This window comes from Microtus oregoni, unplaced genomic scaffold, assembly GCF_018167655.1.
Source record: "Microtus oregoni isolate MIOR12 unplaced genomic scaffold, Mior012 000012F_ref0000307, whole genome shotgun sequence".
In the NCBI taxonomy this organism is placed as follows: Eukaryota; Metazoa; Chordata; class Mammalia; order Rodentia; family Cricetidae; genus Microtus; species Microtus oregoni.
Window position 1 is genome coordinate 45,498,423 of NW_024543071.1, and position 24,237 is coordinate 45,522,659.

General features: G+C 38.7%; 2 protein-coding genes and 1 non-coding gene across 6 annotated transcripts in view; 2 read left to right on the top strand and 1 right to left on the bottom strand.

The window, feature by feature from the left end:
* The window catches only part of Lpxn (leupaxin), a 29,975-nt gene extending 16,812 nt beyond the window's left edge, over positions 1–13,163 (bottom strand). Inside the window, exons 1-3 of one of the 2 annotated variants that reach the window (XM_041661592.1) lie at positions 13,086–13,163; positions 7,436–7,593; positions 2,297–2,343 (exon numbers count right to left, since the gene is read on the bottom strand). In XM_041661592.1, the coding sequence (XP_041517526.1) occupies positions 2,297–2,343; positions 7,436–7,593; positions 13,086–13,098 (218 nt within the window). In that variant the 5' untranslated portion in view covers positions 13,099–13,163. The remainder of the gene's footprint in view (positions 1–2,296; positions 2,344–7,435; positions 7,594–13,085) is intronic. The other variant, XM_041661593.1, reaches the window with a different exon arrangement.
* LOC121454846 lies at positions 9,585–9,709 on the top strand. Its single transcript, XR_005975360.1, has one exon. It is a non-coding gene; the product is annotated as a small nucleolar RNA SNORA40 (small nucleolar RNA).
* A 3,188-nt stretch (positions 13,164–16,351) lies between the features above and the next one.
* Positions 16,352–24,237, top strand: part of Zfp91 (ZFP91 zinc finger protein, atypical E3 ubiquitin ligase) — a 30,347-nt gene continuing 22,461 nt past the window's right edge. For all 3 annotated transcript variants that reach the window (XM_041660712.1, XM_041660710.1, XM_041660711.1), the window contains exons 1-2: positions 16,352–16,826; positions 21,162–21,190. In XM_041660712.1, coding sequence (XP_041516646.1) covers positions 16,477–16,826; positions 21,162–21,190 — 379 coding nt within the window. In that variant the 5' untranslated portion in view covers positions 16,352–16,476. The remainder of the gene's footprint in view (positions 16,827–21,161; positions 21,191–24,237) is intronic.

Below are 24,237 nucleotides of genomic sequence, written 5' to 3' on the forward strand. Positions count from 1 at the left end.
GCTAAAAGAACAAAATACATGACATCATCATCAGAACTCAAGGTCTCTGTTCAGGGCACTAGAACGACAGCAGGCTGTCATGCTCCAGCTGACAGAGATGCAGCTGCTGATAGAAACCCTGGAAAGTCAAGGACCAGGACCAGGGCAAGTACCCTGCATTTTCCTACTATGCATCTGCTATTCTCTCCAGCATTTCTTGTTGGTCTCTGCCCATGACAGCCAACTGTCCTGGAGCCTGGAAAATCCAACCACCAGTGCCAGATCCCTAAAACATGAAAGGTTAGGCACTGGGACTCAAGAGGGATCCTAAGATGAACTGCTTTTTGCATATGAGATTCATTAAGGAATGCATTAATGCCACAGACAGACAGACAGAAGGCAACACAGTGGTGCTCGGAGGAGAGTTCCTTATACATTTCAGGGAATGGGGGAGGTTCTATACCATATAACTGGTGAACAGTCCATGGTTTGTGCTTGCAGCCAGGCTATCTCTGATATCTGACTGGTATGTGTTTGTTGAGAAGTGGTCTGTTAGTGTCAACTTGTATATAAAATAAGCTATAAGCTTGGAGAGAGCAAGAATCAAGAAAAACAAGTTAAATAAAAGACGTTTACAAAAATGTCCTGGCCCTAACTAACAGAGCAGAGACCAAAAAAAAAAAAAAAAAAGTGACGGAGGCGCGCAACGCTATAAGGGGAGATGTCCATAAGATAGTGTCATGATCAAATAACTGATTACAATGCCAGACATACTGGAAAATGGCTGTTGTTTGGACTAATTTTCATGTTACATATTTGAGCACTCACATGTCTATCTATTGATATCTTAATAAAATACACATTTGCTGAGGGCCTCTTTTTACAGGCACTGCTTTTCTTGTTGTTTGTTTTTTAACTGCAACTGTTGAGTAAAGATGATGGAGAAGTATTTACCCACCACCTCCTAGAGCTGTAATAAACAGGTAACGTGTATTATAAACTAGCTTCACTCCCACCACAGTAAAAGGTGACCTCAGTTGGGTGGTGGTGACACACACCTTTAATCCCAACACTCAGGAGGCAGGGGCAGGCAGATCTCTGTGAATTCAAGGCCAACTTGGTCTACAAAATGAGTTCCAGGACAGGCTGCAAAGCATGACAGAGAAACCCTGTCTCGAAAAACAAACCAACACAAAAGAGATCTCAACTGGGAAGTTTTAAATGACTTCATGTACCTCATGTCATTTCCCTGTTTTAGCCTTCCATGTGTGCTCTATGTGCTATGATTATGAAATAATGAAGAGTAGCACTCTGTGCCAAGCACAAATCCTTAAAAGAGAGCCTATTTTTTAAATAGAGAGACACAAAAGAGGTGGCCTTTCTGTCTTTTGTTTGTTATAACTACTGGTTCTGCTTTGACTAGAAAAATGATTTAGCAAATGAATCTATTTCATGTCTAACTTTTATTGTAAATGAAGGTTTTCTGTGCCACCGAGTCCCACAGCCACTTTTAAAACAACCACTCAGAGGTTTAATATTAATTATAAATGTTTGGCCAATAGCTCAGACTTATTACTAACTACCTCTTACATTTAAATTAACCCATTTCTATTAATCTAAATATTGCCACATGGCTGTGGCATTACCAGTCTATTGGAATGTTTTTCCTTGGGCAGCTGGATGGAGTCTCCCAGACTCTGACTTTCTTCTTCTGTATCTCTGCCTAGATTTCCTACCTGGCTCAATTCTGTCTTATCATAGGCCAAAGAAACTTTATTGAAAGCAATGCATATTCACAATGTACAGAAAGATATCTCACAGCATTTTATGAAAGGGATACCCTTCTACCACCTAAATAAATTTCAAGTAGATCTAGAAAGTAGAAGTGTTCGCTCATTTGTCTGTGATGGACAGACCCTTGTTGTCTTCATGTAGCCCTGGTCCTGGCATTGACATTGATGGACCCTTGCTTAAGTTGTTTCAGGTGTATTATCTCTTTTGAGCACTTGTTGCATGATACGTGGAACTGAAGTGTCAAAACATCTGTTCTGACTCTGGAACTTTTTATTCTTTTCAGGTGATAAGGAAAATACAGAGACCCCCCTCCCCCGAGTCTGGAAACCTGTCTGGAGGAAATATACATTGAGAAGCTGCCAAGTCAGCTTAGAAGGGTTCTGACTCTGTGTAAAGGCTCTGGCAAGAGACACACTATGGAGAAAGTCCAATAATAATCTTTACAAACCAAAATATTGTAATTTTTAATAAATTACCTAACAATTTTTAATTCTGAAATTATTTATTAGAAACCAAAGCATACCTGTAGACATTGGGCTCCTGAATATTGGTTGTATACACGAGCTGCACCTAAGCATATATGACAGAAAAAAGCAAAGAATGACATCTTCATTAGAATGTTGTTGCTTATCAAAACAGAGAGGGAGGGAGGTTTTTAGTTTCCAAAGGAGATAACTAGAATGGCATAGTGGTGCACACTTGTAATTCAAGCTACTTGGGAGGCTGAGGAGAAGCATGAGTAGGAGATAGTCTGGAAACAACATCAAGACCTTGTCTCAAAGCTAATAATAATAATAAGCAATAAAAGTAATAACTCATATATTGTTTAAATGTTTCCAAAGGCAGGATTATCTTCTATCATGCAGAGCAAAACTAAATTATAAACAGAAGTTGGCGCCTGAACAAGTACTACCCTCCCTGCCTTAAAAAGAAAGCTATAAAGAGATATATCGTCCTCAGATAGGAAGCATAAAATATGATGGCTCAGGGAAAAGCATTTTAAACACAATGGTGCCTAGGGGAAGGCTGTAACACAAACTTGCCTTATGAAAGGTAATAATGTATCAACCAAAGATGTGGCTAGACAGAAATTCATCTATTTATTCACTGAACAGATACTTACTGAGTAACTGACATATTCCAGGGTTAGGATGTTATCCCCAAAACCACAAAATAAAATAATCACAGTAAAACCACATGATCTGGGGAATGTAGATGTAGCTCAGTTGGAGGAGTATTTCCTAGCATCTACAAGGCCCTGGGTTCTTATCCCAGCACTGTATAAACTTGGTGTTGTGGTGTAATACTGGTATGCCAACACTTGGGAGCTGGACACAGGATCAAGAATTTAAACTCATTTTTCCCTACACAGTGAACTTGAACTCGGCCTAACTTACTTGACATCCAACTTAAGAAAACAAAAATTAACTACTCCAGAGCTTATAGCCTATTAGCAAGAAATAGACATAGAAGTTAATCAAAGAATAGCAAATAAGAAATGTGGATATAGTAGTGGTTATAAATGCAATGATAGAGAAAATTTCACTTAGTAGACAACACTTGAGAAATGACTTACAGGAAGCAAGGAAAGCAATCAGATAATCAGGGTGATGTTATCCATGTGCAAAGAATAAATGGGAACAAGGAAGCCTGTGTAGTCTGTGCAGTAAAGCAGGGAAGGTGGCTAGATCTGCAAGTGGTAATCGCACATATATTCAGCTCAAACTGGGATACTTATAAGGGAAAGGGGGTTTCAGAATTAATTCAATGTATTTAATTTAATACATTTAAATTTTTAGAGAAGGGACAGAAGATGGAGGGAGGGAAGTAGGGAGGGAGTTAGGAAGAGGGAGACTGTAATCTAGTTCAGAACTCAAGCTCATGTCTCATCTTCATTAGTACTGATATTTACTTCATAGTTTCCTAATGAAGTAAAATTCCTAGCAAACGACTTGGTTGTATTGTATTGGTAGACATTGATTAGACATCATTCTAATCAAAGTCAGGGTGTGGTGGCTCATGCTTTTATGCCTTAAATATAGCACTTGAAAAACTGAGGCAAAGAGCAAGCTTGCGGCCAGTCTTTAGTGTATTATTATTATTATTATTATTATTAATACTTAAACATTGTAAACAGCATAAGAAAACAACTACTCTCAACATATAGACACTTACTTTAATTGGTAACTTGGCTATAATTGGCTCTAACATTTTGATTTAGGAATTTTCCTTTAAAATGTTAATTTTTTAAAAAACAAAATATGTAGTGCTGTCACTTTTGAATTCGTAATGTTTTCAAAGCTGCATTATAGGTTTGTGGACTAGAGACTGCTGTTACCTCTACCTTGGGCTTTTCTCTGGGGCATAGTGTAGAGATGTCATCTCTCTAATGCTGATGAAGCTGAACATTCAGGGCCACATTCTGCCCTGTGGAACAAGTTCTAAATTCTGTTTTCTCTACTAAAATGTGTAAAGACATTCAGGAAAATACCTTTTAATTAATTTTATTAGTACATAAAATAATGGAGTTCACTAGGACATTTTCATACATGAATATTAATGTACTATGATTATATTTGCCTTCCCACCACCCTCCTTGTGTCCCCTTCACCCTCCCTCTGGTCAATTCCACTCCACAAATCTGTCTTTTGTCTTTAAATCATGTATAGAAAACATCAGTGATATAAATGATGTAAAATGCAGTATTTGTTTTCTTTCCATCCCATTACCTCTCTTGTATTCTTGCCCACCCTCAGGCTTTCTCCCTTCTCCTTTGTCCAAGACAATATTCCCACGTGTCTTTGCTTAGCTACCTCTATTCACAGCATCTTTCTCCATTAATATTCTAATAATACCATGAAGTTGTCTCTATTTGTGATTCTTTTTAACGTATTTTGTAAGGGATGGGTAAGACCAAAATCATTGTCTTCCATTATACTATTACATGTTGGTTTATAAATTTATCCAAGAATATAAAGCCAATAATCTATCAAAGTCAAGCTGTTTTAGAATCACATTTTCAAATTAAACAATTGAGCCACATGAGCTCTCATCTCTTGGTATAAGCTAGGGGAAAATGGAGCTGCTTCCTTTTCTTAAACTCAATTGAACATGATTGCAGATTGTTAAGAAGCACTTTTTCATTTTATACTGATTGAATAATTTGATTATAGATCTCCTGCTGATTTTGCACACAGTGCACCTTATGCTTTATGAAATAAGGGTGGGATTATTATAAACCCAGAGAACATTTCCAACACATCAAGAAAATTAATATAGTTGTAGTTGGATGTTGCTTTGAATTTCATATCACTCCTAGAAAAAAAAAATGACTGGCATGACATTTGCCAGTCTTGATAATTTTGGTTTTAATAGCAGAATGCTGTTGTTTGTTTTGATGAAGTCAAGAATTCTGTGCACTCCACAACAAGCTCCAAATTCATTTCTGCTCTGTTGGATTTAAACTGGTAAGAACATATTACCATGATGCTGGGTTCTACTAACAGTCTGTTTTCTTATTCTTACCAGAAGATTTTGCTGTCTTCAATACTTTTTCAACTCACTGTACTGACATTAGTAATGTTGCTTGTTTTATTTTTAACAGGAAAATTAACTTCCGGGGTTTTATTTTGATGCTGTATGTTAAGTGGAAAATAAATCAAAGAGCTGAGAATGCTCTAATTTTCTAACCAACACCTCTAATGACAGTGACTCAAAACTGACATTTTTGATGGTTTTCAAAGACAATCGACCCCTTCCACTTTACTTGTAAGCAGATGAAAATTAAAACTGAAAACAAGCAAAAAAAAAATGTTTACAAGAGTGGTTCGCTAGAAGTGGAAATGTGTATTTCACAGTGATCTGCAAATACACTTCCTGCAGCTGTGCATGGACTGTCATCTTCAGAAACGTGCTTCAAAAATTAAGTATTAAATCTAAAGTACATGCTAATTTTTCTTCACCTTTTTTTGTGTCTCCTGATATTTAGAAGAACAGTAACAGCTCTACTCCATTCCCATAGTGACTGGAAAACATCAAAAAATATTTTTTACAAATTACACAGTCCTCATAACTGCTTTGAGAAAATAAAACCTAATGATTTTGTTTCTGCTCTGTTTTAAGCCAAGTGACAAATGAGTAATATTAAGATTTCTTAAGTGCTCACAAAAATAAAACACTGAGGAATTTATAAATACAAAGTGCTTGAATAATGTTTACAATATAGTATTTGTGATGACAGAATACTAAATCCTATTTCCTGAACATCAACTTTATGTCACTAACCATGATACCCAGATGTTCCATGTATACATCACATGGACCACAGTAGGATAGTATTGGCAGCATACCAAGTGGTCAGCGGATTTCTTCTGCTACCACCTAAACCACAGAAGTTAGCATATGTTTGCACTCTCAGACTTCATAGTCATCTCCCTGAATACTGCCATGAAAAGGTGACATTACTGAGGTTTTGTCTGAACAAGATCAGAAAGAGTCATTATTAGTCACCTTTTGGTATTAGTCATAATCATATTAATATGTTAATGCAAATACTAATAATAAAACTTCAAAAACAACTGAAAATGTTACATCAAAGGAAATTAATGAGAAGTCAGGAAAATAAGCAAAAGCTAAGGTCTATTGCAGGCAAACAAAGATGTGGTCATCCACAAAGATCAGTGGCAACATTGTGGCTTTTACTGCAAATGCTAGGAAATCACTGCCATAGTGAGGGTACAAGAATGTCATGGTCTCTCTTAAGACAAGGTTCTATGAGGCTCCTATGAACTAATAAAGTGCAAGTGTCTATGCAGGAGAATATTAGGATGCTATGGCTATAGGTTAAGACTTTCAGCAAACAAACACTCTCTAGTAAAGAGTCAGATAAGCAGTCTCAAGAGAAGTTGGAAAGTACCTATTCCTGCATTCAAATTCCAGTTCTGGGATACTCATTCTATATGAGTACCCAAGAAGGAATATCAGAACATTATAGTTTATAAATACCAGCTATGAAGAACATCCACTCAGTGTCTCTTATACTAATTGCGTTCTCATTAAGTAAGTATTATTTATAATAAAGGTTTGTGCATACTGATCCAACGGAAGAGAATACACACCTTAGCAAATACAAACTTGATAGCTTTAACACTTAATCATAAATTAACACACCAGATTTTTGGGCTTTAAAATAAATCATCTCTGGAGGATTTAGTTTCTTCACGGTGCCTGCTAAGAGCTTCACTATCTAGCTAGATGAAAACAATTTCTGAATCTATTCAGCAGAAAAGAAGATCAATGAATTAACTGCTGTAAGTCACCCCCAAAGATTTGTCTAAACTACCCAGTGATCTTACTGGGTGTGACTCTTGTCACGCTGTAACATGGCAGTTCTGGTAGCCAGGAAACAACATAACAATAACCAGCATGAATGAGGCAATATTATGCTACTGTACCTTTACTAGAAAAAAAAATTCAAAGACATATTCTATGGTTATTTTCTCAATTCTCCTCTTTCCAAAAGCAACTATCTTTAAATTAATACTAAACTGATACTTTCTTCCATCCTGAATATATGTTTCTCCTTTAATATAAGTGGGATACAATTAACTTTCAGAAGTGGAATCAAATATTGTCTACAATACTACAAAAGATGAAATGTTACCTTCAAGGGACTTGTGTGACTCTGAGAAGACAAGGTTTTGGGACTTTCGGGAAGCTTGCTCTCCTGTTTGGATTGCTGATCTGGGTGACAAGAAACAGGCTTTGCATATGCATCACTGTCCTGGAGGGTGGAACGTTCCAATTCCTCCAATAAGGCATCTATATCACAAGAAACAAAGGGAGCATAATGTAGAATTTGTGAGTCTCCAGAATTATTTTCTTCTTAAATACTCTCTTCTTGTTTTGGATGATAACAATTTGTAAATCCCTCCCTCCCTCCATACCTGACTTCAGGAGTGTGACATGTCCAAGGAGATTACATTAGGGTCTGTTTGATATTTCCTAGAACTGCATTCAATTTCATAGACTCTCTACAACTTAACTTCTAGGTATTGGTTTTTAACCAGTTGGGTAGATCACACACACACAAATACGCACACCAAAAAAAAAAAAAAAAAAAAAAGAACAACTATGTATTTCATATTAGAAAAAATAAGGTTTTTCAAAATATACCAAGAGGCAAACATTCTTTTTCTTTTATACACTCATACAATATATCCCAAGTACAGTAGGGAGACAAAACATTAATCCTGATTTTATTTAGTCTAATATCTCAAAGATTAGCCCAAGAATATAACAACAACAACCAAAAACTGTTAAGTATTACTGGGTTTTTGGTGGTGGTTTGTTTGTTTGGATGCAACAGGAGAAAGAGGAAACAAAGAGAAACTAAAGCATTGCATAATCAAGGAAGATGTAGCAATCCAAATAATTGAGACTTCTTTTGCAGTTTTCTTGGGAAAATGCCAATAGACTTCATAAGCATTTTGCTAGTACCTTCCTGCTGCAGTGTCATTAATCATAACAATTAATGAAAATTAGCCAATGCCAATTACAGTGTATGAAAAGTATTATCCTAACACTTTGAGATGGAGGACATTACTGTTCTCATTTCATATCCAGGAAAGAGAGAGTGTAGCTCTCCCAGGCTCTTGAGCACATGAGCAGAACTCCAAGGGGAGCTATGTGAGCGCCCCTCAACAACGTCAATGTTGTAAACTTTTAAGTTGAAGTTGCCATCATCATTAGGTTGTCTGAGTCATCTTAAGCACAGCATGTTCTCTGAAGTTCCTTTCTTCATCTACATAATCACACAATTGGATAGAAGAGTATTTTTCAAGTTGCAAGTCAAGATATTTTAGTGCCTTTTTTAGAACTTTAGGGGATTTTAAAAATACATTAGCTTTTATAAACTTGCAAAGCACTAGATTGTGGGGTTTTTAGGGACCTGTCTAGTTCTGAAATTCTCATATAAAGAAAATGACCTTAACATGCCATTAAAAAAACAAACATGTTCTTCATATTTAGAGAGAACGGGGTTTTAATCTGTCTAGTTTTTAAGAGAGGCTGTCATAAAGCAACTTGGCCTGCAAATCACTCAGTGATCTAGGATGGCCTAAAATTGATGATCTTCCTGCCTCCACTTCCTGGGTGTTGAGATTACATGAGTGTGCCAGCATGAGCCACTCAAAAGCTGCCTTACCCACACTGTCTTCCCTCTTTACAATGCTGAACCAGGAACTTATGTATACTAGACCAAAGTATGCTAATGTGCCACTAAGCCACATCCCCAGATTAAGGATCAGTATTTCTCAATATTATAAGGAAGATGTAATCAGTTTTCACAAAAGAAATATTCTGTAGAACTTTCTCAATCATTTATATCTCAAAATTTTGACCTTTAGTACACTATTTCAGAAATAACCGAACTGAGCTGGGTGGTGGTAGTGAACGCCTTTAATCCCAGCACTTGGGAGACAGAGCAGCAGGTAGATCTCTGTGAGTTTGAGGTCAGCTTGGTGTACAAGAAAAACCCTGTCTTGAAGAACCAAAAAAAAAAAAAAAAAAAAAAAGAAAGAAAGAAGGAAGGAAGGAAGGAAGGAAAGAAAGAAAGAAAGAACGAACGAACTAAACTGGACTAGCTAATCTATTTAGGCCAGACTGTTCTTCAACAAATAAACTAACAAGAGAAAAAAAAAAGACAGCAGAGGTACATATATAATAAAAGAGACCAAGGAGACATGTAACTAATTTTAATTTAGGTCATAACTTTAATTTAAAAATTAGATCAATCAATAATACTGATTGATAGTATTTGTGTGAGATTTTGCCGAACTTATGATCAAAGCTTAAAGGCAAGTGCAAAAATAAATCCTCTTTGGCAATTCAGAATTCAGTACTTAGCATGAGTTTTACATGCATAAGACAGATGATCAAAAAAATGAAATTTAAAAAATATTTAACACTGCATAGCCAATAATATTAAATGCTAGCATTTTAGGAATGTGAAATAACATTAAAGTGACTTCAATTAATTTTAGGTGTGATAATGTTATTTCATGATATTGAGGAACCAACATTAAGATTATTAGCTATTGTGGGTGTGGTACTGTTAATATGGTTGTTTCTATAAATATATATATTTTATGTAGTATATTAAGGCTGAAATATTTGCAGATAATAAATTTAATATTTGAAATTTCTTGAAAATGATGTGAAATAAGATTGTCAAGAGTTAATGATTGTTGAAACTGAGAAGGCTTAGATTTCATTAGAATATTTTCTTTATTTCTGTATATTTTTAAATTCTTTACAATGAAAGGGTTTAAGAAAACAAAACTACAAAGCAAAAGTTTTATCTTAATTTTATTAATTCTGAGCTCTGGATTTCAGAATTCCAATATTTTATTCTCTATCTGTTAAAACAGAATCATTCTCTTTTCTATTTTCTAAGCTTTGATCTAATCAAAATTCAAAGGCCTTCCTGGATTAATGGAATCAATCTATACTAAAGAGTATGAGACAGGAGTATCATTCAGCAAAAATATGAAGTAATCTTTAGAAGCATCTGCTCGCCAAATCTATTAAAACTCTCCTCTCAGCTCCTGAGTTAACAGGAGTCTCACTTCCTATTTCCAATGAGTGCACATTTTACCAATACCCTGAGTCTACTCATTCTGCTTCGTGCAGATTCTACAATTTAAATTGGATGACTAATTTTGGTGTGACTAATATAAGATACTGGGGCGAGTGAAATGGACTGAAAACTGCCGCTCATCTTCCTAGTCCTTGACCTGCGGAGTTAAATATCAACTTTCACCCACAAGTGAAGTCGTCTGTGGGTCTCCACAGGTTATAATGATCTCATCCCTAAATTGCAAAGATTTAGGTAAAACGTAGGTGAAGGCATGCTACTAACATCCAAAGCAATACTGGAGAGAGAGAGGATTTGCCCACCTGAGCAACCTGTCCTTGACACAATTTCTACAGAAGTGGAAAGAAAATTCCACCCCAAATCTTTGGGGGTAGCTAGTTTGTTAAGGCAGGGTCTTGCTCTAGTCGAAGCAAACCTGGAACTAGCTCCAGCCCAGGTTGGTCTCAAACTCTGGGCAGTCCTCCGAACTAACCTCCCCAGTGCTCAGATCACAGGTATAAGCTCTTGTGCCTGGCAGATACTTTCTGCCTTGTGTTTTGTTGGTTTTTTGAGACGGGGCCTCACTATATAGCCCTAGCTGACCCAGAACTTACAATGGAAACCAGTCTAGCCTCAAATTCATAGAAATCTAACTGCTTCTGCTTCCCACGTCTGGCTTTTTGAGATAGGCTCTTACATAGTCTAGGCTGGTCTCAAATTTTCTAATAGCCAAATATAGCATTAAGCTTCGGAGCTTCCTGCTTCCACCTCTGAGCTGGGATTCCAGGGAGGCAGCGCCACACGCCATGCAGATGGTGACATTTTGAAGAGACTGCTGATGTGTGGCCATCAGCAGTCCATTGACTTGTAGCTAACTGAATCACCTACACAGTTGGCTTTCAAAACCGCATACTTTCTACATTTACATTTAGATTTCCCTAAACAACTATCGTCCTCAGAATACAGAAAAGTATACTTTAAAAAAAAATGTTATTACTCCATTGGCTACCAAGGCAAACACACTTCTAACATAGGAGAACAACTCGTAAAATTGTCATTAATTGCTCTCTTAGTGTCAGATGCTCCTGAAGGTGAGCAGGGTATTTTGTTTTTGATGGGCACGGTGGCTGTGTCATTTCACAGTCTTCCTCCTCCCCTCTGTCTTTAAATTCTTCCCATCCCTCTTCCATGATAGTCCCTGAGCCTTGGGGACAGGAGTTGACATAAATGTCCCATTTAGGTCTGAGAAGAAAAATGACATGCTATGTCTCATATTAGTATGGCAGGTGACCCAGGAACCTCATCCAAGCCTCTGGAAATGGGAGTTATGGGTTCATATTTAGTATAAATTAAAACTGAATGGAAACAGAAAAAAAAAGAAAAAAGTAATACTTATATTAACATATTTTGTTTTTGCTGTATTAGTTCTTTTAACTTTTTTAACTAAATTTGAGTAAAATTTAATATCCATAAAACAAAGCAAAATAAGATCCCCTCTGAAAACAAAATGGTAAAACTCCATAGAGAAATGCAAATTCCCTCAATACCCACACAAGATATGCTTGCAGCAAATTCTCAGAGAATAAATAACCAATATTATATAGAAAAAGAATCTGGATTCTACACCAAATATATAGCTTTTACCAGTCTCAAAATACACTTTCTTGCCAAAAAAAATTGGCATTTACTAAACACCCCCTTTTTTTCCATAATTAATTTCTCTCCCCTTCTTCCTTTCTCTGTTTCTCTAGCCTTAAAAGTATAATCTAAATAATTCTTTATAAGCAAAATGTACACGCTATGAATTTTATTACTGGCAGTTTTTGCAAAGCTGCAAACACACAATGTTGAATAAATACAGCTTGAAAAGAGGTGAAAGTTAGTAGCTTGATATTAAGAATGCTGTAAATAAAGATGTGAATGAATGAATATTGCCAAAGTGTATGACCTGAGTCCCAAGGAGGCAGATTTCCAGTTCCAAAGCTTTGAAATCTGTGATTTCTCTGGGCATGGTTAGCTGTTGACCACTTTCACCATTGCTTTCATGACCTAAGAGTTGAAAAACAGCACTGCATTTCTGGCCAAGTAATCTGCTCCTTCAAGATTTCTCTAAACAAAAAGCCAACAAGAGCCACTACAGTGAGGATACCTCTGTAGTCTAAACTAAAAAGAAATGAAAGTGTTCCGGCCTTTCTGCAGCCTCTACAGACCCTTTCCTCTGCACTGTTATCTTATTGCTCTTCCCCTCTACTCTCCCGTTTTCTTCTTTGTCCTTTCCCTCCTTCTCTTCACTTATTCCCTCTCCCTTTCCCAGCTTTGTTTCCTTTTTCTTCCAAAATCGTATTTTCACGATCACCTAGATCTGGAACCACACTATGATCTCCAGTAGCTGCCAAGAGGGGAAGCACTTTCAATTACTTTTCCTTCTAAAAGTGCTTCTCTGGGTGTCTGTTCTGTGGTTAGCTCTCAACTATCTGCCTCTGCAAGCAGAGACCCCATAGTTCCCCCAACAATCAGAGTTCCTCCTGCCTCATGCTTGTTCGAACTGAGGACAGAAGTGAAAACAAATCTTTTAACACTGTCCTCAGTTCAGCTAGAACACACCTCATCACACATGGGGATGGATGAGAATCAAGTCCACACTTCCTTAGAGCATCTTCAAAAGCCCCTCACTCACCCAGCTCTTCCATTGTCTTACACCCACCGCCGGCGCTCTAGCCCTGAAGACTGTGAACTGCTTCAGCGTGTGGTGAAGAAGGGGACCACAACGGAACTGAAGAAGCCAGGGCAAAGCAGCTTCTATGACCCTTTTTGGTTCCTGTATTTGCTTAGCACTTCCTCACTTTTGATTTGTCCAATTTTTTCTTTTCTTTTCTATTAACTCAGTTTTTTAAAATAGTGCTGACAGAGAAAGACAGGTTGTGCAAGACTGAGGTTTTGATGCTACATTGGTCAGGGTGGTTATCGAGACTTTAAGTTGATGTTTCAAAGTTTACAACACATACCACATACAAGGCCTTACTTTTTCCAAGTTCAAGTATCCCACTGCCCACTGCCAACCCCCCCGCCAAAACTAAAGGACCATGGAAGCATGGCTCCTTCCTTAAAATTTTTGATTAGACAGCACCAACTGCATTTCACGTTCTCTATTTTCTTATTCAGAAGTCATGAATTATAAATTGTGACTGCTGTATGTATGTGCTTACAAAAATCTTAAACGCTTACATGTGTTTAACTCTCAAACTGTAATTTAAAAACTTTTTAAAATTACATTTATTTGTGTGTGTGTGTGTGTGTGTGTGTCTGTCTGTCTGTCTGTTGACACTCATGAGTTGTGGGAATCAATTTTCTCCTTCTACCACCTGAGTCCCACAGACCAAACTCATCAGACTTGTCAGCAAAGTGCCTTCATTGGCTGAGCAATCCACCAGCTCAGATTACAAATTCTTTAAAGTTGAACAGAAGCGGGTTCACTTTTGAGTTCTCTAGTACTGGATTATATAGTTATCCAAAATGCAAACATCTACAGGCGAAGGAAGAATCAATCCAGAAGATTTAAGATACTAGATACTAAAATCTGAATTATCCAAAATCCCAGTTCAGTTCACATAGCCTTGTAACAATTTCTTCAAAAAAGGAGCCAGGTCAACTTTTCATTTTATCCCTGTGTCTTAGTTTATCTCAAAAGGAAGAAAGCACTTAAAACAGGCCCACCTTGAGAAGACAGTACATAAAGAACTATAATTATGGTCCTGTGAAGTAGGTTTTGTCCTGGTTTCACCAGTAGTGAAACAGGCACACGGAAAAGTAACTGGCTAAAAGAACAGAATAAAGTGATAGCCTTGCTACTTGTTATATAAACCAGTTTTAACTCAGTATGTTCTCTTTCATCTACAGTACAGTGAGCATTTCTTAAAGGAATGCCAGCCGTTCTCCTACCTCTTTTTAAGAGGCTTGGTTTTTGTATTTTTTTTTTTTGTATAAGCAGCCATTGGATGTCAGTGCTGTTCCAAACGTGCTCATTGCAAATACAGATTGAAAATGCGTTCCTACTAATTACTGTCCATTTTTACAGCAGAAAATGACACTAGTCCTTTGAAAGTGTCAAAGACTCAATACAGACTATAAAACATTTGCTTTATCTATGTGGCAAGTGGGCCAAATGCTGGAAAAGACAATGGATTTTACTTTATGTTTGCCGTTTAATGACTAAAGTAAAAATCGGAATTACATCTCCAAACTTTGTATCTTCATCGTCTTGTGAAGACTTTAACTGGGGATGTTTCCATTTGCAAGGGGTAAAGAGTCCCCTCAAGTTGTTCTCCGATTACAATGTATAAAAAGGAAACTAAGGACTGCAAACAATGTATAAAACGGGAAGAAATGCCGACACAATGTATCAGAGGGAAACCAACACAAGAGGCCGAAGAATCCCCAGCTGCGGCTTAACAAATGGAAACCCCCTCCCCGCCCCCCTTTACCCATCAGGAAGGAACTTAGTTGAACACGCTAGACAAAACCAGCTATTCTGACTCCGCTTCCTGTGCTGCAGAAACATCTACAAACCGCAAAGGCGTGCAGCATTGAGGCGGAGAATACGACAGACCTCAGCTTCTCCGCATAAATCACTGGGAGTCACGCTAACACTCTCTCTCTCTCTCTCTCTCTCTCTCTCTATCTCTCTCTCTCCAGCTCAAGGACCACAGTCAGCGCCAGTCCGTGCTGCCCAGTTCCAGCTAGGAAACAACCTTCCAATTCGTCCCTACGGGGTTTATTGAAATTCAAGTGGCAGAAGCCGAACGTCCCTGACCTCCAGGGTCTCACGGCTGAGAGGGTCAACGCAAGATGGAGGAATGACAGCAGGTCGCAGAGGAGACGAAGTAGGGACTGTGACGAGGGCACTTCGAAGAGCTTACACAGACGCCAGTTTAACAGAGTGAAGGAGACTGCCCTCTCCGGAAACCCTAGCCAGTAATTGACTCAATATTTGTGCCAGTTTTACGCAGGCGTTGAGGCCTGGCCCGGAAGCAGTGCCTCTCTGGGTCGTAAAACGTAAACTCTCCGGAGTGTGACTAGCAAACTACGTTTCCCGTGGTGAATCGGGCAAAAACTCCCAGACTTCCCTTGACCTCTAGTTTCCTATCTTTTCCCTGGAAGCACAGACTAATGAGGACTTCGTCTCCCAGGATGCCGCGGGCTAAGTTAACCCTGCGCATGCGCGGCCCGACTATCCCGCGCTGTTCCCTTAACCCCGCCTCCAGCCTACCGCCGCCATTTTTTCAGAGACTTTCATCCGGCAACGGACGGGGCCTTTTTTTCTTAAAGGAGAAGCGGCAACTCAAATAATTTACCCCTTCTCCCCGCGAGAGCCGGCGGCGCAGGGGACAGAAAGGCCAGAGCAGGAAGGTGGGGGTCCTGGTGGAGGCGGGACTACGTCCCGGCCGCTTGATAGCCTAGCGAGAGCCCCTGAGGAGGCAGGGGCGCCTCTGGGAGGCAGGTGCGCGCGCAGCCGCCGGGGGCGGGGGGGGAGATGCGCGCGAAGCGGGCCGAGGTCCGTTTTGTCCTCTCCGCGCCCCGCGCCCGCCCTGCCCTTCCCACCGCCCCTAGCTGGGGCTGAACGCCCGGGGCGGGGGAAAGGTCACTTTGGGATTGTCGCGAGACGCAGCCGTTTAACGGTGAGAACGGGCGCGCGGGGAAGGAAACCTCGCGCTCTCCCTCGGAGCCGTTTCCTGATTGGTTGAAGGGAGGGGTGGGGGAGGGCACTGAGTGCGCTACACTGAGTCCGAGACCGTGAGGGGCGGGGCCCGGAGGCCGACCCTCCTTCCCGATTGGTCCATTGCTTGCCTCTGCGGGTGCGCGTGTGCGCGCCGCCGGCGGTCGCGGGCTTGAGTGGCAGGGGGCGCGGGTGGGGGGGGGGGAGCGCCCTCGGAGGGGCGGGGGGGAGAGAGGTGCTTGGGAGTGAGAGGGAGCGGGACTCTCCGGGAGCCTAGGGGGGCGGGGGGAGCTGCGCCGCGGGCGCCGCCGCCTCCGCCGCCTGGGACGCAGGGGTGGGGGACGGACGAGCCCCGATGCCGGGGGAGACGGAGGAGCCGCGATCCCCGCAGCAGCAGGACCAGGAAGGGGGCCAGGCAGCGGCGGCCGACGCGGCTTCGGACGAGCCCCGGCCCGGCGTAGCGGCGGCGGCGGCGGCGGCGGCGCCTGCAGGGACCGCGAGCAGCCGCGTTCTGAGGGGAGGTCGGGACCGCGGCCGGGCCGCTGCGGCCGCCGCCGCCGCCGCTGTGTCCCGCCGGAGGAAGGCCGAGTATCCCCGCCGGCGGAGGAGCAGCCCCAGCAACAGGCCTCCCGACGCCCCGGGGCAGCAGCTCGCGGCCGCGAAGCCCCCGTCTCCTGCTCAGGGCAAGAAGAGTCCGCGACTCCAGTGAGTAACTGTCTTTGAGGCTTTGGGGAAGACCCCCCTCTGATCCTCGCTACCCTCCCGGCTCCCGTAGCACCCGCTCCACGTGACACCCCGCTTGCTCTGCCCCCTGCCGGCTCGGCACGCCAGATGTCACGCCGCTGGCGGCCGTCCGCAGCCTGTGGCCGGCAGCCCACGCCCGAAGTCACTCTGCAGGCTGCATGCCCTCTGCCTCCTCAGTCCTCTGGCTTTTGCGCCCCCTTTGTCAGCTTATGGCTTCCAGTCTTCCCACAGCCCCGTGAGGAAATCCAACAGCACCATCCTTAGCCCTCGAGAGTGTTTTTGCCCGACCTTATTAACTAGCTTGCGAACCACTTAAACATGTCCCCTTTCTCGTCCCCCTAAATCGTCACGTTCATTTTTGTCCTCAGGATGAAAACTTGCTGTGCCAATTTTACATAACCAAATTAGATGTGTAGTACTTTTTCTTTATGCCTAGATTCTGACGTAGGTACTTCATTCTTAAAATTTGATTGATCTGAATTACTACTTTGAACTAATAGAGGCCCTTAGCAGATGGCCAGGAGCTTAAATATTTTAAATTGATCATTAGAGTTAAAAATAGTTAAATACATGAGTTCTATAAGTTACACGTTTTAATCAAATTAGCTATTCATTGTTAGCAATTTTATGATTTACAAATGGGAAAGGGGGCAGAGAAAATCAAAGGGCAGGGATTTTTTTTCTGTTTCAGATAACCAGCAACCTTCCAGTAGAGTACAAATCAAGTAGGGCTTGACTTACCTTGGACTGGGGACATTTATAAAGCTTAAAAACAGTCCTGTTTCAAAATTAAATTACAAATTTCTGATTACAAATTTTTAAACTGAACTAAGAGTTGTAACTGCTGTATGTACGTGCTTACAAAAATCTTAAACGCTTATATGTATTTAACTCGCAAACTTGAAAAGATGTAAATCATTAATTCTAATTGAGCATAAATTTCGTAGACAAATTCTTTATGTGTATCTTGGTTTCTTCATCTGTGCGCAGTTATACTGGGGGAGGGGGGATAGCTTTCATGACTTGAGTTTGTGTGTATTAAATACATTGTGGAACCATTTCACACAGTGTCTCACACAGTAAAATACCGAATTCACTCTGCTGTGTTGAAAAGTGGTGCCCTATCAGAGACAGTACTTTGTACTGGTGTTTTTGTGTCTGTTTTGTAAAGTTGCATGCTTTTCTATTATCTTACATAAACAAGTATTTTAGATTTTTTTTAACGTGGCACTTGAGAGTAAAGTAATCTGAATCAAATTAAATTATATGTAGAGTAGTGTCTTACTTTTTCCTATGTGGTAGAAGTACTGATGGACATTTTGAATCCCACAATATAATTAATTGTGGAAGCAGTTGATCTGGGATGAATATGATTGCTTGCTTGGTTGGTTTTTGATCACAGTGTTTGTTGTGGAGGGGAAGAGGCAATCTTAATCTTTCTTCTCATCTAGTACTATACATAGTTAGAATGATCTTTACATTCTTTTGCCTTCAGACTTGTCCCTTGGTCGTGTATTTAAGATTATACAATTTTACATTCTTAAAAATGAATTTTCATTTTTATTGCACATTTTACTTATTCAATAGTGGCTTACACATCAGAGAAATCACAACACAGTTTCAGCTCCACAGTTCTTGTTTGAAAAGTAACTGGGACTAGTATTCTAACTCCTTTAAGCATTAGAAAATTAAATTAGACCTGGCCTTGTCTTCAAGGACCTTGCTGAGGAAGGGAACGTTGATTAGCACTCATTAAACTCATGTGCATGGTTTGCAGATGGTCAGTGACATCATTGTTTTTGAACTCACTTTTCTATTTAATCCTTTGAGACATGCAGTTTTGAGGGTCGGTACTGAACTCTGACCTTAATTAATCTCTTCCAAATGAAATAACATTTAAAAAGGAGATAAGAAATTTAATCTCTCTAATAATTTGTTCTTTTTAGATCTTTCCCTCCCTAGTTACTTTTTCATCCATTTTCCATATTCCTGCTTTTTTGCCTACAAAATCCTATGGAATTGGGTGTTGACCTGTATTTCTTTCTCCCAATTAGAAACAGAAAAATGTACAAAATTGTTTAAAATATCAAAAACATAGATTTGGATCAACTGAAATGTGTATTACTAAATTATATAGTGGAAAAAAAGCTTGGACTTGATGTTCAGACTGTAAATGTGATCTGTCAGCTTTTACTACTCTCTGGCTAAGTGACCCTGAACAAGCCACCACATCTTGAGAGCTGTTCCTCAGGAGCTCTACAGCTGAATAATGGGTTGTACTTTCATAAACTTGAATGTATAACAACTTAATTCACATCGAAGTTTTTGAGAATTAAGATAATACAGTTTCAGTGAGTATGTTCTGGAGAGAGGCATAAAGTTAAATGCTAGTTTCATACACAAATTACCTAAATGGCTAGCAGTTAGTAATTTAAATTCAATTTGTACAAAATTTGTGTTCATGTTAAGAATTAAGCTCATCGTTCTCTCTGTTTTAGCTGTGATTCTTGTTTTAATTGTGGATATGCTTCAAGAAGCATGTGGTGGTACAATAAGTCTAAGAATATGATTTTTATCCTTTGACTTATTTCTTATGTGTTTTATTTTTCCTTTTTGATGTGTTTCGTTGTTTGTGAGGTTTTCTGCTTGTTTAATTGCTTCCTTGAAGATGGGGCACCACTATGTAGCCCTTGCCTGGAACTTTGTATGTATACCATACTGTACCTCCTTGTGACAGATCTGTCGGTAGTCTACTGCTTCTCAAGTGCTTTGATAAAAGTCATGCATCACCCTGCCTGACTTTTCTGTTTTTAATAAAATATCGATGTGCAAACAGTGAAATCAAATTTGCCTCCTAGGATAGGAGGCAAAATATCTTTATTCTATAACATAAAATTGAATATCTGTGTATTTCAAATTTTAAAACTCTTTAACAAATAAGTCTTGAAACTTAAAATGTAGTTGTTGCATAGCCTTTTTAAACAAAGCCTTGAATATTTTTGGAAGTTTTCTTTAGTTTCAGATGAGTGACACATGAAGAGAGTTGTTTTACTCTTTTGGTGTATAGAGTTCAGAGTTCTTTGTGGAGTTATTTTGACAAAAGTAAAATGGTAATCTGTACTTTTTTTTGCTGTGTTTGCTTGAAGGGTTGTGGATAGTGAGGTGAATATTCTGAATAGACAAACACAAGCTTTTTGTTTCTAGAAGCCTTCAGTTGCACAGCACTGGAATCTTGAGTGGTCAGGATCCTAGGGGGAGGTTAGGATGATGGTAGAAACGTTGAACTATTTGAAAAACACCTCAGGCATCCAGCAGGTGTGTTTTTAGTGCTCCATTTCCTAAAGTAAAGGTGGTTCACAATACTTGTCAATTGTGAAGTTTATGACAGCTAAAGTAATACGCTTTTAAAAATGAGGCACAATGACAACTCTTCTTTCACAAAACATGTTTTAATTGCATTGAGTTCATTTGCAGCCTTTATGCTGCTAGAGACTATGTGGTATCTTTATAATACAAATAGGAAGCCAGTTTACTTCTGAGTTTGGAGAAGAGGTATAGAATTCAAAATACTGCATTTCCAGTTACATGTCTTAGAAGCTATCCCAAATTAAAATCGTGGAGGTCACTTTGTATTTTAAGCCAGTAGGCTTATAACTTTTTGAGCTTTTTGCTTGCATTTAATTTGTAATATATAAGTAATATTTGAGATGTGTACATATTGCCGTTTTAGAAATTTTTATTGGATTCAGTGGTCAAGTTTAGGGACTGTTAAAATTACATTTTGTTAGTAGGATTGTTCAGTAAATACAAAGTAGGAAAAGTGCTGTAATAAAACATCAGTATTTATTAGTGGAAGTTACTGGCATCTATCTTACCATCCTTGCTACACCTCCCTACCTACCTTCTGTTTTAGACAGAAGTGTTTTTGAGCACATCTCAGATGTTGTCATTTCAGTACATATATAAAATAAGGACATTCATTTTTTCAGATACCACTTTTAATAAAATTGGCAAAATTTTCCTTGTTTTTTTATGAATAAAGCAATTATTTCAAATGATATTCTGTTTCTGTGCTATTGGTTATATCGATATAAAAAACTTGACTTCCTCAGTTACAGTGCTATAGTATATATGGTATAGATAGGTTATTTCTACCACTGCTGAAAATTAGGCTCTGCTTTAACCACATTGTAGATGCTTTCTGTATTATTCTGGAGATGAATCTAAAATAATACTTGTGTTTTAAAGACATGCACAAAATTACTCATCTAACGTTTGACTCTTGATTTCTTTCAGGTGCATAGAAAAAATAGCAATTGATAAAGGTAAGACTCATTGTGTTGGCATATAGATAGCACTGTCTTATAGTCTATTAGAAAAGACACTACACTTCAACCTAGTTATTCAGTGCTTTCCATTCACAGGTTACTTTAGGCTGTACCTGCTGAAAGAGTTCGATTCTCTTTAGATGACACAGCAAGCAGATTTGGAAAATACGATGTCTTTGAATTTAGAAACTCAATAATGGGTTATAATTTAAAAACCACTCTAATTTTTAAAGCTAGCCATTTATTAAGAAGTAACAAAATTACATGTAGTAATAGTAAAGTATAGGTAATCTTGATAACTGGTAGACTCATAGTTTAAAGAATGTGGAAAGTATGCTAAGATTTTACCTTGGTAAATATTGAAAAAAATCATTAAGTCATTTAAATCTATTTACAGTTTAGCACATGAAATACAGGTGTTGATGTTGAATGTAGATTTCTACTTATCTGGATTATAAAAGGAAGCAAATGTTTCATTTTTAATATGAAACTTCATTCTGAATTTGCAAATTGAGTTATTAAAATGCCTCTGTGTTGTTATGACAATTTTTCCCTTTTTCTAATCTTTAGTTGTGATCTTTGAATTTAAATTCTAAGCTGGACAAAATAACTCCTTAGTTGTATTTCATTTCTTGTTTGTACTTTGTACTTTTGATCTCGTCTAACATAGACAATTTTCAACTCCTAGAATTAACTTAATTTGTAGAATTAACTAGTGAGTTTTTAAGGTCCAATTATACACTGCTATATTTGGTGGAGAGACAACCCAATTATGTTGCCCAAGCTAGCCTAACTCAGAATCTTCTTGATTTAGCTTATTGCTAAAGTGTGTGTGACATTTATTATATCTGTAATTTCTTAAAGTGACCTTTTTTTCTATTTGTAAAGTATGCATTGCAACTTTTTAAGTTACATTCAAACAATGGATGTTTATGCTATTTGAACGTACGACAGTGTGGTTAGGAGCCAGTAACTTGAATTGGTGATTTCTTCATCAAGTTCTTTTCACAAGTTTCTTTCTCTGATTCTTGGAATGTAAAGCTAATATCTGTTATACAGGTAGAAGAAGACATTGTTTTATCTAGCAAGGTTCTTGTTACTATGTGGAAAGTCTGTGTTCCTTACTCAGAAATCACTTTGGAGCTCTTACTCTGAGGGGAAGTGCAGATAAGTAATGGGTACAAGGCTAGTTCTCATTTTTTAAAAAAAGGTTTTAAAGGCAGTTGTTTTTATTAGAGCTGAAAATATAGTTTTCTTGAAGAAAATTTTTGAAGTACTGTGGGAATTATTTTTTCTCGAGTATTTTAATCTGGAAGTTCCAGCATGGTGGGTAGCTGTGCAGGTGGGGGAAGATGAAAACAGGGTTTCTGTAGCTTGTCCTGTCACTAGCTCTTAAACTGACAGAGATCCACCTGCCTCTGCCTCCTGAGTGCTGGGATGAAAGGCCTGCACCCCCGCCTGACAGGTCTGGAAATTTTCATTTCAAACTCCTATCTCTCCTCCATGTCTTCACTAATCTAATGTCAGTTCAGTTTAAAAAAGGAAACTTGTATTTTCTGCTCACCTGCTGGTTTCATTGATCCTAAATGCTCAACTTGTTGCCTAGCTGTTTATTTGTTGATTCTGTTTATAACTTTGCCTCTATAAAACTTTATAAACCTAGTTTTCTTTACTGCGTTATCTTTTCCTTTATAAGTAGTAATAATAACCTTGCTAGACAAAAGTGATCAACACTTGTATATAGTACTTCTGGCTGGTATTTGCAGTATAAGCTTTAAATTCCAAGAATCAGAAAGGAAACTTGGCAAAGAAGTCACCAGTTTATCCCCCAAAATTTGACAAATTAGACTGCAATAATTTATCATTTCTTGGCTGAACTATTTCTGTTTTTAGTTTTTTGAGAAACCTCTTTACCAGTTTTCAGATTAGCTTGTAGTGTGGTATTCTTTTTTCTCGATCATCACTAACACATAACAGTTCTTTTTGATACTAGTTATAAGTTTGAGCTGATAATTTTATTCTGAGTTTATCAATATTTATAACTGTAGGGGTTTTGTTTTTTATGGCTCATACTTGTAAATTCTAGCACTCATATGTATGGCTTAGAAAGATTGCCACAAATTCCAGGCCAACCTGAGCTACAAAGTAAGAACCTTGTCTCCAGCAAATAAGAACAACAAAAAGTAAATGTAAATTACATAATTTAATACATCATATCCTTTAGGAAAAAGGAAACTGTCATTTACAGATAGAAGTAGAGAACATTACATGAAATTAGCCAGACTTAGAAAGAAAAATGCTGCAGTATTTACTTAAATGTTACATAAGTTGTAAATTATTCTGTTATACAAGTAGCAGAGTGGTTACTAGAGACTAAGGTGAAAGGGGGTCTGTTATGATAGGGTACAGGTTTTGCTTAGAATCCAGGAGTACATTTCAGTGTTTTATTGTACTGTACTTTAGCACAATAAGTAATAACGTAATATACATTTCAAGATTGTTAAAGTCATTCTTAGTGTTCATACATAAATGGCAAATTAGTAAACTGGCAATTATGTTAATTTGCTTAATTGAAACTTTATAATATAAACACATTTTGTGCATGCTTTGAGCATAACTTCTAAGTTTCTCCAGCTTAGCTAGCAATCACCAAAGACTGAGACAAAAGAGCAGCAACCACAAGGATTCACCTTCATGTGTTCCTTGTAGAGTGGATTTGCTTCCTCCTAGATCTTACTGCAGAAAGCTACACTTAGAGGAGTTTTTAGTACTCACAGACTCTGGAGAGTAGTGGCATAGGCACAGGTCACATGCAGGTTAGCATAGTAAGGGAGAGGAGAGAAAGCAACAAGCAGGGGCTATTGAAGACTAGGGCAGGCGTGACCCAGACGTTCATGGTACTGCAGGCCTTCAGAGACATCTGGAGATTTTATTCCTGGCTACACTCTTAAGGCATTTGGATGTGGTATTAAAAATTGGAAACTGGCCTGGCAGTGGTAGTGCACTCCTTTAATCCCAGCATTTAGAAGACAAACACTTTCTCT